This window comes from Squalius cephalus (genome assembly GCF_949319135.1).
Source record: "Squalius cephalus genome assembly, chromosome: 6".
In the NCBI taxonomy this organism is placed as follows: domain Eukaryota; kingdom Metazoa; phylum Chordata; class Actinopteri; order Cypriniformes; family Leuciscidae; genus Squalius; species Squalius cephalus.
The window spans coordinates 18,572,123-18,586,386 of NC_137127.1; the positions used below are offsets into that span (position 1 = coordinate 18,572,123).

At 37.7% G+C, this 14,264-nt stretch overlaps 1 protein-coding gene across 2 annotated transcripts in view; it reads left to right on the forward strand.

Moving 5' to 3' along the window:
• The window catches only part of zbbx (zinc finger, B-box domain containing), a 40,557-nt gene extending 28,851 nt beyond the window's left edge, over positions 1 to 11,706 (forward strand). The window contains exons 16-18 of one of the 2 annotated variants that reach the window (XM_079875138.1): positions 2,534 to 2,672; positions 5,803 to 5,961; positions 11,187 to 11,706. In XM_079875138.1, coding sequence (XP_079731264.1) covers positions 2,534 to 2,672; positions 5,803 to 5,961; positions 11,187 to 11,422 — 534 coding nt within the window. In that variant the 3' untranslated portion in view covers positions 11,423 to 11,706. The remainder of the gene's footprint in view (positions 1 to 2,533; positions 2,673 to 5,802; positions 5,962 to 11,186) is intronic. The other variant, XM_079875139.1, reaches the window with a different exon arrangement.
• Positions 11,707 to 14,264: the final 2,558 nt, after the last annotated feature.

The following is a 14,264-nucleotide window of genomic DNA, read 5'->3' on the forward strand; positions in this document are numbered from 1 at the left end:
CGGCCTAATTTGCATGGTTTATGACGGTGTTAGGATTTGTCATTTCTACTCCAAATGATGGTAAAGACAGTATAATACATTTTATCATGACCTACTACATATATTTAGCTTCGGCACACCGAGAGGTTTACTTAGGTACCAAGATTGGTATATCTGAAAGATACAAACATAGAGATACATTCTTATTCTTTAAAATAGGTACTTAGAGTTCAACTAACACAACTAGGCTAATAAAAGGGGCTAATCATACATGCATACAGGAATACATCATATACACTTTTGAATCACTTATATTCTGAGTTAAATGCACAGAATGTTTGTGTGTGTGTATTTGGCATCTCACAGGGGTCTCTTCGAGCCATCTGGATTTCTTGCTTGCAGAGAGAGGGGGTTTGAATTGATTACAATCTGTTTGAAGCTCACAGAGAGGTGTTTGGAGGTGGTTCTGTTAAACTTCCACTCGGCCACAAACGTGTCAAAGGGGCAATTTGATTCAGACTCATCGGCACTAAGCTGTGATTTACATTTATGAGGTTGATGGTTAAAAGCATTTCTGAATCTTAAAATGACAAGTCATCGTGAGTTTGTCCATATGCTACATCAGTTTGTGTGTGTGTATATATATATATATATATATATATATATATATATATATATATATATACACACAAACTGAAAACTTAAAGCTTTGCAAATCTACCTGAAAAACTATGCACAAGTGTACCTAGGACAAAGGCTGTTTTATACGCAAAGGTCACAACAAATATTGATTTGATTTAGTTAATAGAAGTAAATTGATAAATCTGTTCCTGGCATTATTTTTAAAAGCATCATCACTTTGCTGCATTTTTACACACGTGCCTAAAACGTTTCATAGTACTGTAGCTTTGGAGGTACGTTTCTTCAAGTGTCTTGGAGATGTTGCCACAATTTCTTCATGTAATCTTCATGTAACTCCCAGAGGGAGTAGGAAGTTTACGTAGGACACTGGATGGGGTCAGCAGCTGTGTCGCTTTGGTAAGGGATTCCCATTCATCGTTCAGCCGACGTGACGTCGAGAGTGACTGACTGAAAGGGAACGTCTCGGTTACGTATGTAACCCTCGTTCCCTGAAGTAGGGAACGGAGACGTCACGTCCCGTCACCACATTTGCTGTGCCCCACTGGGGCAGCCAGGTCACCGGCTCGGCTCCTCAGCGAAAACCTAAAGAATGCGTTGCACCTGCTGCTCATTATCCTGTATGTGTCGCAATGCAGCGCAGCTGATGCTATTATCGCATGTCAATGTGCATTGGCTTGTTTTAGGGGCTGTTTTCACAGCACCGTTTTCAACTAAAAACTTAAAACTGTAAATGCGTTTTGCCCGTACGTTTACCTGAAATCGCAAAATTTGGAAAACGGGTTTCAAAGTGCAAGTTTTTGAAAATGGTCTCCATGTTAACAACAAAAACGTGAATCTCTGAAGACGATGACATCATGCACATGCGTATTATGTGTTCAGTCTATAGTGTTTCATCGTTATCTAATGGCCTGGCAGCAGAATACAGCGTTTTTAGTTGTTTTCACGGATCCATGTTAATGTTTTGACAGTGATGTTGTCTGTATGCAGAAAACTCAAAGGAAAAACTTCTCCTTTTTAAGCATATTGTTGTCTGGTAAACGTACCCTTAGTTACACTCTAAGTAGATTGGCCTCTCTTGCGAGATTCCTATTTGTCGGTCATCCGACATGACATCTCCGTTCCCTCCTTCAGGGAATGAGGGTAACATACGTAACCTAACGGTAAATTTAGCAGTATAGCTGGTGAATTATGTATATGATGTATATTATGATGTTATGATGAACTATATGCCTTTCTCCACTGACGTTCTATGATGTTCAAAGCGTTTCTAAGTATGCTGATTTTTAGAAGGCGGACTGAGATGAACAGGAACATGGTTTGTGTAATATTTACACATTATTAGCTGTTTGATAACGTAGTCAAGCAAAAGGCTAATCATATTAATTACCGCGATTTGTCCGACATTGTAAAGAGCGATACCATTTTGCAGCGTTTACTACAAATTGACCTAGTGAAGCTCTGAGCTGGTGTGAGTGGAGGCGGGGCTAATTTGCATATTCATGGGTCTACGTACAGTATACTAAATGAAACAAGGGGGTGGAGTTACATTCAAGCTATTTTAAGGCATTAAGAAAAAAAAATTCACAGGGAAAAACGTTTAAATATGTAATTTTGTTGATCAAATATGAGTTTTAAGGGATAAAATTATTGACAACAGGGGGATCACGCAGTGATTACCATCCAGATTTTTTTTTTTACTTTAAGCCTCACAGAAATATTAAATTAATTTTTATGCAGAAATTGAAAACATTTCAAGTATTCAAGTCATTGTCTGTATGAATTGCATTTTTATACATTTCTGAATACATTAATAGGTCTGCAAATAAGTAATTGCCACACCATTGACCCATTTATGAGTAATGACTTTCTGACTATTTTTCTTCTCTTTTCTTCCTTCCATTCTGTATCCCAGCGACAGCAAATCCAGTCGGGGCAGTACCAAGATCTTGAAGGGTTCCTCACGCTGGGGCTGTACCCTGGAGTCCTGCAACACAGTCCAGCTCCAGCTCAAAACCCTAGAGAAGAGCAGAACTACATGGAGATTTCTCTCGGTATGTACAGAAACAAAACAAAGGCTCTGTTCTGGCTAAACAAAACAAAATATTACTGAGGATTAGAATGCAAGATACAGCCCTTTTAACATGTGAAATTATATAAAGTCAGTCAATCAGCTTGGAGCTTCCCATTTTGCAGAAGCTCTTGATATTTTTGTGTGCAGCACACCTGAGACGGTTGGGTCAAGATGCCTCTACTCTTACTAGCATTCGTAGAGACACAAATCATTCACTTCAGTAAGGTTCAGTATAGTCAAGTTTTACTGTGATAACAGCACATAATTCACAGCATATTATCTCCTTTTTCACAGGAGCACAAGTACACTGAATATGAATTTTCATAATGACAGCGCTCTCTTGAGTTAAGATACCCCATGATCTGACACAGACCAGTGATTAACAACTTCACACAGAAGTCTAAACCTTCATAATGGATCAGATGCAATCTTAAAAATATGCACTAATGTTCAAAAGTTTGGGGCCGGTAAAGTAAGTCTCTTATGCTAACCAAGGCATTATTTGAGCAAAAAATGCAATAACAACAGCAATATTGTGAAATATAACTTTTTTCTATTTTAATATATTTAAAAAAGTAATTTATTCATGTGATGCTGAAGTTGAATTACTCATTAATTGAATACCTCCTTGCTGAATAAAATAATTTCTTTCAAAGAAAGAAAAAGCTTTTGAACAGTAGTGTACACACTCCAAATCATGATTCTAAAATAATACTTACTAATCGAATACTAGGGGGCCTATCATACACCCAGTGTAATGCAGCGCCAAGCGTGACGCAAGTGTTTTTTGCTAGTTTCAGCCCGACGCAGTTATCATTTTCACGTCCTACAGAAGTTGTTTAACACGCGCATACACATGAGTGAGTGGAGATGGGGCTAATTTGCATATTAATATTATCCTTACCAAATAAAGCCTTTAAATTAAGCTGTTTAAAGAGAAATATTAGTGTTTACTGTCGGGCTAATGGCTTCGCCAAGGTAGCACATTAACTGAGGAGCTAAAGGATAATTCCAGGAAATAATGAATGTATAAAAAAGAGGCATATTTTATACTCATCTTTAAGCTAGCAGCTCTCTTCAATGGCCAATCCATCTAAGTATGGAATAATTAGGTATCTAAATAACACTCGCTGCACAGAATGCACTGTTAAGAGAGATGGCTGTGGTTTGTATAAGTGTGGTGATATATTATTGTTGGAACCACATAAGAGCCACATTCCAAATGTCTTATCTCAATTATTAGAGAACAAATGATGTATTTGTTTTGGGTAGGGTGAATATAAATATGCGAAAGACAGTTTTTATCTAATATACTGTAAAAAATGAAGCATATGTTTGGTTTATTGAGCTTCAAGGTTAATGAAAACAGAGGACTAATAAGTCCCTGTTTCAGTTCTGTCTCTGTCATCTCTGTTTTCATTGGCTGATAAGTGTCTTCATCATTTTCCAGCAAAGTCTTTTCCTTTTCTCATCTTTTTTTCTTCTTCTCTGTCACAGTCCAGTCGTTTTTATCGGCCTGTCTGTGCATCTGTAATCCCTGACGTACACTGACAGGAGCACTGGCCAGTCACTCGGAAAAAGGCTTAATTACAGCAGGCGTTTAAGATGGCAATAGAAGGCAGACATGTTTAACCTTCAAACAGTCACTGTCTGCAGTCAGGCTGTTGGGTGTGTGTTGGCCCATGTGGTTTTCCAGCTAAAGCTCAAGGTGGTAACCAATAGGTTGATGGTTAGAAGCTCACAAGGAGTGTCCTATTGTGTCCTTTAATCCCAAGCTAGATTAGTCCCTCTAAAAAGGAAGTAGTAACACTTGAGTCATTACTACCCAAAACCTTACAAAAACCTCAAAAGCATTGCAAATAAAAAAAGCAAACCAAATAATTAGTAATTTACTTTCTGAAGGATTTGGTTATATTTGAGTCATTACTAGTGGGTTACCATGATCTTTACTTTAGAATCAATTATACATCGTACATTACTCTCATCTCTCTTCTACGTAGTCCTTTGGGAGGTATGAAAAAATAGTAGTTACTGATTAGCTTATAGTGAACTACCTTATTCAACTGAGCACTATTACTACCAATTCGAGAAACAGAGATTAGTTAATAGTAGTTACTAGAATGTTAATAATGCATTATTCTCTTGTTCCTGTGTAGTTATTCATTAATAACGGGACAGTATTCTAAAGTGTTACCGAACAAAAAAAAACAAACAAAAAAAGCCTATTTGCATAGTTAATAGAATTTGTACAAACGAAAAACTAAATATGGTAACGAAAAGAGGTGGGGTTTGGGTGATTGAGAGGAAAAGAAAAGAGGAAGTAGAGAAGCGGAAGCGAGAGCCTGGTCGGGAAGTTTGGAAGCAGCGTCTGGAAAAGTAAGGGGAAAACGAGGCCGTTGTTTCAGCGTGTCGTGAAGGTACTTTTTCTTGCGTCTTTAATTTCGTTTTCATTATATATTTACTCATGTTTTGGGACGATTTTTGGACCCCTTTTTGTTATTATTTTTAAAAGGCCTACTGTTGAACCTTGATGGCCTGTGTGCAAATGCGCCAGTATTTCATTTGTAAAGAATCTTTTCGTTTGCTCATTTCTGAGGGCGTGTTTCTGGTCATTAAGAGACTGAAATATTTATTTATTTATTTGTTATTGTTGTTGTTGCTATAAAATGTGAATGGACATTTCTGTTTCTTTCTTCTTCCCGTAAGGGTGGTTAACAGAAAATTGTAATTTTAATTAAAATGTCTGGCGCCCAACCTGAACAATTAAAAATTTGGAAAAACCACTGTTACGTTACCGTGCACACAAACGGTGTGTGTGTGTGTGTGTGTGTGTGAGTTTTGCAAAAGAAGGGCCAACTGATATTTGCTGGCACAAAAATCCTTTCCATTTTTGTGTTTGTTTGAATGTGGTCCTCTTTCCTTCTGATGTTGAAGGTTACACATTCAGGGTGAACATTTAGAGTTGTGATGTACAGTAACACATTGGCCTTCTAGTAAACTGTATGTTCTGATCGTTGCTCACCTTCAAGACTGCAGTACATGATGAATCTTGTCTTGCTGTGTGGAGATCTCATTGTTTGTTTTCTTGTATCATTTTCTTGGTACTGTAGTTGCAGGGCAGGGGTCCTGGAGATCCAGCAGCAGTCTACAGCATCATGCAGATGAGGGGCTAGTCACTGCGCTGGTGAACGGTGGACCCATCAGTTGCACCCCTCGTGCATTCACACCATGCCATAGCAGAATGTCATCACAGAGGCTGTGCTTCTCAGGTAAATAGTCTTCATTACTTCTACAACAATAGACGTGTGTAGAGATTTAATTTGATGTGAATGAAAAAGGGGCTGCGAAGAACAACTTTATTCTGTGACTTGATATTTTTTGTGGAAACCATGATACATTTTTTCAGGATTCTTTGATGAACAGAAAGTTCAAAAGAACAGCATTAATTTGAAATAGAAATCTGAAATAGAAAAAATATATATTTTTTATGTCACATTTGATCAATTTAATTAATCCTTGGTAAATTAATTTCTTTAAAAATAAATAAATACAAATCTTACTACAGAACCCAAAGTTTGAAGAAGTGGAATCCCAAATGAGATTTAAGTGCAAGATTTTCAATGAATCTCTAATAATAATATAATGCACAAACTACTTTTATGGTGCTTTTTCATCCTGTTTTAAAGCTGCAGTCCGTAACTTTTTTGGGTTAAAAATGATCCAAAATAAATTTTTGAGCAAGTTCATAACCAGTCAGTGTTCAAAACTATCTGCTTGCCTTAGCTCGATTCAAAACGGTAAGCTTGTAATAATGTTTTTAATTCCAGTGGCACTGGTGGATTTCCGTGGGAAATTCGAGCATGTCTTTGCGTCATTACGTCACATCTGTACACATAAAGGTGTCTCGGCTAGTAGGCTATATTGCGTGTGAGGATGTTAGAGGTGGAGATTTATAGCCTTTTCTCACAGCACTTGATATAATTAAACTTATCAATTTGATGGCGGATCCAGAAAGGTTCAAACGACAATCACCAGTGACAACTGTAGATTCACCCGTTGTAAAACGCAAAAGACTTCGGACTTTGGGGTGGCTACAGAAAAAAAGAGACTGCAACCGGGCCCATCCGAAAACAAGGATAATATCGGAAGGCCATTAAATGTAGTCACGCAATGCTGATGTTGTTAACATTAACAATTTGAGAACAAAGTATAATTTGCATGGTTTGACATGATATGATAAGCGATCGTTAGATTTAATCGGCGCGATTTACTGCAATGCTTTTTTCCCTTAGTTGGTCGGAACAAAAGTGGATGTTACTTACTTGTTCAGATGACATTTTCCGGTGAAAATTCTTATGCTGGTCATACTTCCAAAAAGTAGAATCTGTGATTCCGATTGACAGTATCCACACCGGTGTGGTGACTGACTCCTCAAAACATTGGATTCATCTGCGCTGTGCCGTGCCGAGGCACAACCCACGTAAAGTTAATAATTCCGCGAATAACTGCAATTGCAGATTTCGAACAGAGATGGCGACAAAGAGGAAAAAACTACGGACTGCAGCTTTAAGTTTGAAAGCCCCTGGTCACTGTCTGCTTCTATTGAATGGGCAAGAACATTTCTTTTTTGTGTGCTCCAAACTCAAACTGGTTTGGAATACATGATGATGAGACAGAATTTTCATTTTATTTGGTAAACTATTTCTTCAAGGGAAGGTATCAATCATATGAATCGCTTTCTATGGTCTATTTACCACATCTAGGCCCTTGTCATACACTAGAAAACAGTCTGAGTACAATAAAACCTTCAGCTCTACTCTTTCTTTTTCTTCTGTGTGCAGACTTAGTCCAGATTATAAAATGTTGAGCCTGTCTGATGTTATATCTTTGCCGTGACTAAACGATTATTTACAGAGAACGTCCTCCAACCCTTTGGACACGGCGTTACGGCCAACGGGACATCAATGACATGGCTGTAGAATAGTCGCGCTAACCCTCAGCAATGGTGTGATTTATTGGCTCGCGCCCGTAATTAAAGCCGAGCTGATTCCTGAGCTTTCTGTGCCAGCACACACGGCTGAGGTTTCATAAAGAGATTACCCTGGGTTGCCGCATACGGGAGTGCAGGGAATGCGTCCAACGGCACGCTCCTCAATCTCTCAGCTCAACTCAGATCAGCTCAGCTAGCTAGCTCGGTTTATCAGTCTTGCTTTCTCTACCTCTCGACATATCTTCCTCTCTGTCTCTCAGCTCATCACTCGCAGGTCTGCAGAGGAGGGAAAAATAATCTGTTTAACAGCATGACAGCTGTGATTTCGGCTGGTGCAAATCAAAGCGTCAGATATCCGTCCATGCTCTCTTGCCTGCTTTTCTCTTTCTCTCTCTCCCGTTCATTCTTTTTTTGTCTCGTATACTTGTGTCAGGTTAGACACGCTAGAATGAGCCTTGTGCATCGGGGGACACTCAAAGCCGTTGGCTCCCGAGTCCAAATCGTGGGAAGCGATATCAGTTAATACACAATCACTCCTGCAACAGTATTTCACCTGGGTATTTTAGTTCTGAACTACTGTTTTTAAATAAATATTTTTAGGTGAATTAATCATTCTTATTCACTTCAACACTACCATTCAAATGTTTGGGATCAGTAACATTCTTTTAAGAAATGAATACTTTTATTCAGCAAGAACACATTAAATTGATCAAAAGTGACAGCAAAGACATTGTAAGGCCTGCCCAATCGGTCCAACGACAGTTTCCGAAAAGCGGGTGAAGGTTTACTGCGTGTTACTGTCTTTTCATCGTGGCAAAGTAATTTAATTCCAATTAAACTTTTATCTGACTCCATTTATAACGACCTCGAATTTAGGTTAGAATGACAATTAGTTATTGGTCATTTATACAGTATAATAGTTCAGCAACACATTTGATTATTCTATTTGACTCTTTACTCTTATTATCCTCGTTCATTCGGGTGCCAAAGTCACACTGGGTCCTCGCACCGGCTGTTAATATTATGCAGGCTCACTATCACAAAAAAAAAAGAAAAAAGTTTTTGGTCACTAAACAGAGGTAATTGGCTAATATCTTAGGTGGTCGCATTCACGCTTAATCAATCAAAGATATTTTTGGATTGCCCCCCATGGATATGTATACACTTGAATTAAAGTAACATTTACTTCAGTCAGAGGTCATGGCCACTAGCCTACTACAGATATAAGCTGACCAATATTACTTCTGATAGTAGCTTTGGTTTGGTCATGCCATGGTTTCCCATGTACACTTAACTACAGTAACATTACATTAAACAGAGGTAAGACTCACCCTATTTAGGTTGGTCGAGCAAAATTTTGCTGTCCTTACGGAAATTCCCTTTTTGTCTTTACATTCCAAGTACACTTGAATTAGTGCCAAATATTAGCCGATATTCTAAAATCTCAAAACTGGACGTTAGTCCATTACTAATCTGCTACCTGACATAATAAAAATACATGATGCTATCGCCTCGAGCCTCTTGAGACATTGCTTTATATACTCAGACCAAGAAAGAAACCTAAACTTATGCTAACAATGGTAATTTGCATTAATCACTATCTTCAGAGTTTACGCCTTTTGAGGGCAGGATGCTATTTTCACGAAAGACCCACCCTCCTCTGTAAGTAAGATATCTCTAAACTCTTAAAAACTTTATTACCTTTTGGTTTACTTCTTTGGAGATGAGACCTTTGTACCAGTCGCACTGAGACATTTAAAATTATACCAGACATGTATAGTGTTGTATGATAATTGTTCACATTAAACCATATAGATTTTGGGGTGAATTTTGGTGATCTCAGCATGAGAGAGAGAAGGAATGGGAGAAGATGGGGTCAAGGGGAAGATATGTAGATTAGGATGTTACTGAGGTGAGACTTGTGTCTCGAATGGTGATGCTAATTTCACAAGAGAGAGTTCAAATGTTAATATCCTGAAACATCTTTTGTCTTCTCGGGGAGTGGTCGTTCCTCAACCAAAGCCCCGCATTTTATAATTTCTCAAGTCTTACAACATTTACAATAATACAAAAGATTTCTATTTCAAATAAATGCTGTTCTCCTGAACTTTCTATTTATCAAACAATTATGCATCAAGATTTCCACAAAAATATTAAGCAGTAAAACTGTTTAGTGGACTATCAGCAAGTGAAAGATCACCCAAGACAAGAGGATGCTAGGGAATATATTGGAAAAAGTCACATAGAAGAGAGAAAGGTATTTTTTGTTGTGATATGCTGGATCAAAGAGCATTTAAAGCTCTGTTTGATTGAAGCTGATTAGGCCAGCATGAGACAGTAAATAATTCTAACCCTGTTAACTTAAGCCGCCCATCCCAGCGCTGTCTTCCCATGTCTGCTTTTCTGCTTTTAACATCTCTCTTTTTCTCGCGGAACTTGCATAGTTGGCTAACGATGCTTTCGGGAAACGCACCCCAGGATGAGTTACACATCGAAATTTAATAACTACAGTAATATATTCAGTAATCTGTCAATTCAGATTCCTAAACCCAAGTATGAGCAACAGTAATAATGATACTTGTCTAGCAAATACTAATAAATGTGGTATTTTCTAGACAACTATCATTATTACTGTTGCTCATACTTGGGTTTAGGAATCTGAATTGACAGATTACTGAATATATTACTGTAGTTATTAAATTTCGATGTGTAACTCATCCTGGGGTGCGTTTCCCGAAAGCATCGTTAGCCAACTATGCAAGTTCCGTCGTTATCAGCATAGTTCAATGAGTCGGTGATTACCGAAACTATAGTTCCAATGAACATTTGCAAACAGCATCGCAAAGTTCTGTGGTTGGAACTATAGCTGTGGTTAAAGCATAGTTTCTTGTTTGCATGACATGTGGACTCAATAAATCCTACCTTGAGCAAAATAAGCAAGCTGACATTCAGTACAATCTTTATCTTTTATTTCAAATACATACAATTTCAAATACAATGTCATTTACGTCTTTTAGTTTGTCAAGCGATTTAAAGCACCGTTTTTGAAGAGTGCGCATGTATGTACGTGCTCTAGTACGGAAGAACGAGCCTATGATTGAATTTGGAAATAAAGCAAAATAACTAAAATGAGAATTAGTTCTCAGATACCATGTCCCTAATTTATAGCAAAACATCTAGCATTAATAAGATCTCCAACAGATCCATTAAAAGTAGTTATTACTCCACCACCAGCGTTACACTATTAAACAAAGTGGTTGAACGACAAATTTGAGACAATCCGGTTTCGGGAAACAGTCGTGACTAGCTAGTTGATTTCTTCAATGATGCATCGTACTATGGTAGTTAAGCAGCAAGTTACGTCATTGTACTGGAAACTCACCCCTGGTTGGGCCACAGACATGAATGATTCCTCAAATCAGAGGGTGTGTTAGTAGCCATTTTCTTATTGTTTCTCTTACATGTCTTCTTGTATTCTCATCAATGTCTTATTATTCATTTTAGGCACCAAAAGCAGATGTTCTCCCATCTCTTTTCGGCCCCTGAGCATCGAGCCTCATCGACCTGACCCGTCAAACCGGCCACTGTCTTGTGTCGCCCAGGAGATCAGGGAGGCCCAGACTGTGGACCACCTCGATCTCCAGGACTCTGATGAGGAGGATTGCCTGGCTCTGGCCTGCCTTGAAGAAGAGTTCAGAAATATGAGCACTACACCATTAGATCAGGGTGAGGAGGCTTAGTGACTAAGACTTGTCTGGACTGCAGTTACTCAAATTAAGGATTTTCTTTTTTTTTTTTTTATTCAGTGTAATATAAATAAAGGATAAGAAGATATACTGTAAAAGTTAGATCTGTTGCTATATAGTTAGTCTATAAAACGGCTTTTATAGCCATTAATAGCCATTATTTGGTGCAGATTATTAGAATAACACTTCCAGACATATTAGTTCAAATATAAGATTCTTATTTTTTATTATTGGAAACTGTCACTAATTGTTAAGGGCTTTCAAATGCTGCATTGTGCAAAAATAAAATGTTTAAAAAATTGTATACAGTGCTGGTCAGAATTATTTGCCCCCTTGTATGAATTCTGAAACTTGTTACTGAGTAAAAACCAAATTTATTTCTGATATCTACTCAAATCCTTATCAAATATCCTTTTCATAAGAACTGCAGTGAAATATGGTACAATATGGTAACACTTTATAATAACTATATCATTTTAAACATTATATACTCTAAATACATAATAAAATAAATTTTATATATACTATTAGATTTGTTTAATGTTTTTAAAGAAGTGTCTTATGCTCACCAATTAAACTCACAGTATAAACAGTAATATTGTGAAATATTGCAGTGTTTTATTGAATTTGAATATATTTTAAAGTGCCCCATTATGGTTGGTATAGCTGTTTGTGAATGTAAATGTTCTTCAAAGTTGTAATGTCGAAAGTGCACGATAAATAGTTATTTTTCCCAAAAGAAAGAATTGACTCTGAACCACGAGTCGTTTTTCATTCGAATCCTACTGCTTTACGGTTCTACATCACTAGAAGAAACATTTGCATAATGCCTACCTGTGTTGTATGTTGTCTGCCCGTGAACAACTTGACCAGCCCAACAACAGGTCGTTTTACCGAGGACTGCTTCGCAAAATGCTTGCTCTAGAAAGATGGGTCAGTGCTCAGTTTATTTGGACTAGCTTGCTCCTCAGAATCATAACCTGTATGAATAATTATTGATGTATACATTTTCAACAGGGTGTTCAAAATACTTAATACGTTATTACTGTGAGTGTCTTACTGAAATACCGTATATACCCGAATATAATACAAGGTTTTTGTCCTAAAAATAGGCTAAAAAATGGGGGGTCGTCTTATATTCGCAATATAGACAAAATCACGGGGGGAAAGGGAGAAAGCAGGGGGAAACAGTAGAGGGCGCCAACACAATAGGCTAATTATTAGTGACAGTGTTATGAATTAAATAAACAGTAAAGTGCCGCCATGGAGAGGTCAAGAAATCATCTTGAGAAAAAGCGCATCAAAAGTTGGTCAAATAAACCAACACGTTCGAAACAGTTATGACGCCAACTTTAAACTTATGGTCGTGAATGGAATCATCTAATAATTGCAAAGCTGCCAAAAAATTTGGAGTCACAGAATGCAACGTTCGGAGGTGGCGAGCACAAAAAGAACGACTAAAAAATACCAACAGCCAAAGGAAAGCTTTCCATGGACTTCAAAGTGGCAAGTTTGCAGAACTTGATGATAGAATCTATGAATATGTGATAGAAAAATGTCATGATGCGATGCCAATCACAAGAGAAATCATTCGGCTGAGGGCTCTGGAGATAGCCAAGGAGCTGAACATACCGACAAATGAATTCAAAGCTAGCACTGGGTGGTGTACACGAATGATCGTAGAACAAGTCTGGCCCAGCGCCTGCCCTCAGACTTTGAGGAGAAGTTGCTGTCTTTCAGCGATATGTGCTTAAACTGAGGAAAACTCACTCATACCCCCTGGATCAGATAGGGAATGCTGACCAAACACCAGTGTTTTTTGACATGCCAACATCTGTCACTGTTGCCAAGAAAGGGGACAAATCAGTTATTGTGCGATCTACTGGAAATGAAAAAAATCGAATCACTGTAATGTTGGCGTGTCTCGCTGATGGTAACAATTGAGTCTTCCTGGCAGAACTTACGCTAGAGCTTTCATTTCTTCCAATGTTTCATCATCGGACTCGCACTCTGATTGATATGGTAAAATCAACGTCATCGTTACTGTCTTTACACTTCAATCACTGAGTTGTAGGAAGCGTCCAGACAGAGCTGACGTTCAGTTACGGTAATGGTGTGTAGTTTCTGACAGGCTTTGTACGCGGTAGACCAATCACAACAGACTGGGCCATCTGGCCAATCAGAGCAGAGTAGCTCTCGGAAAGGAGGGATTTAGAGAGACTAATTCATCCATCGAGTTGTTTGAGAATCATTGAAAAATGTGGTGATATGCAATGGATATTATGAGAAAATTAATCTGTTTTTTGACTTTTGATGCATGTAAAACTGTTGTGGGAGACCTCCAAAACAACATTAAGAGCCTTTAAAATAGCATAATAGGGGCACTTTAAAATATAATTTATTTATGGCTAAGCTAAGCTGAATTTTCAGCATCATTACTCCAGTCTTCAGTTTCACATGATCCTTCAAGGTCATTCTAATATGCTGATTTGCTGCTCAAGAAACATGTCTGATTATTAGAAATGTTGAATACAGTTGTGCTGCTTAATTTTTGTGGAAACTATGATACAATTTTTCAGGATTCTTTCATGAATATTAAGTTCAAAAGAACAGCATTTATTTAAAATAGAATTATAATAGTAACATTATTAATGACTTTACTGTCACTTTTGATTCATTTAATGCAAATATTGAATGAACATAATGTACATTAATAACTTTAATGAATGATTTATGAAAGGCTTTTTAATGTGTTACCTAAAACATTAATATGTTTTGATTTTTCCCTAGCACACACTTATGTGCCTAACCGCCTGTGTGTATGATGAGAGATTCA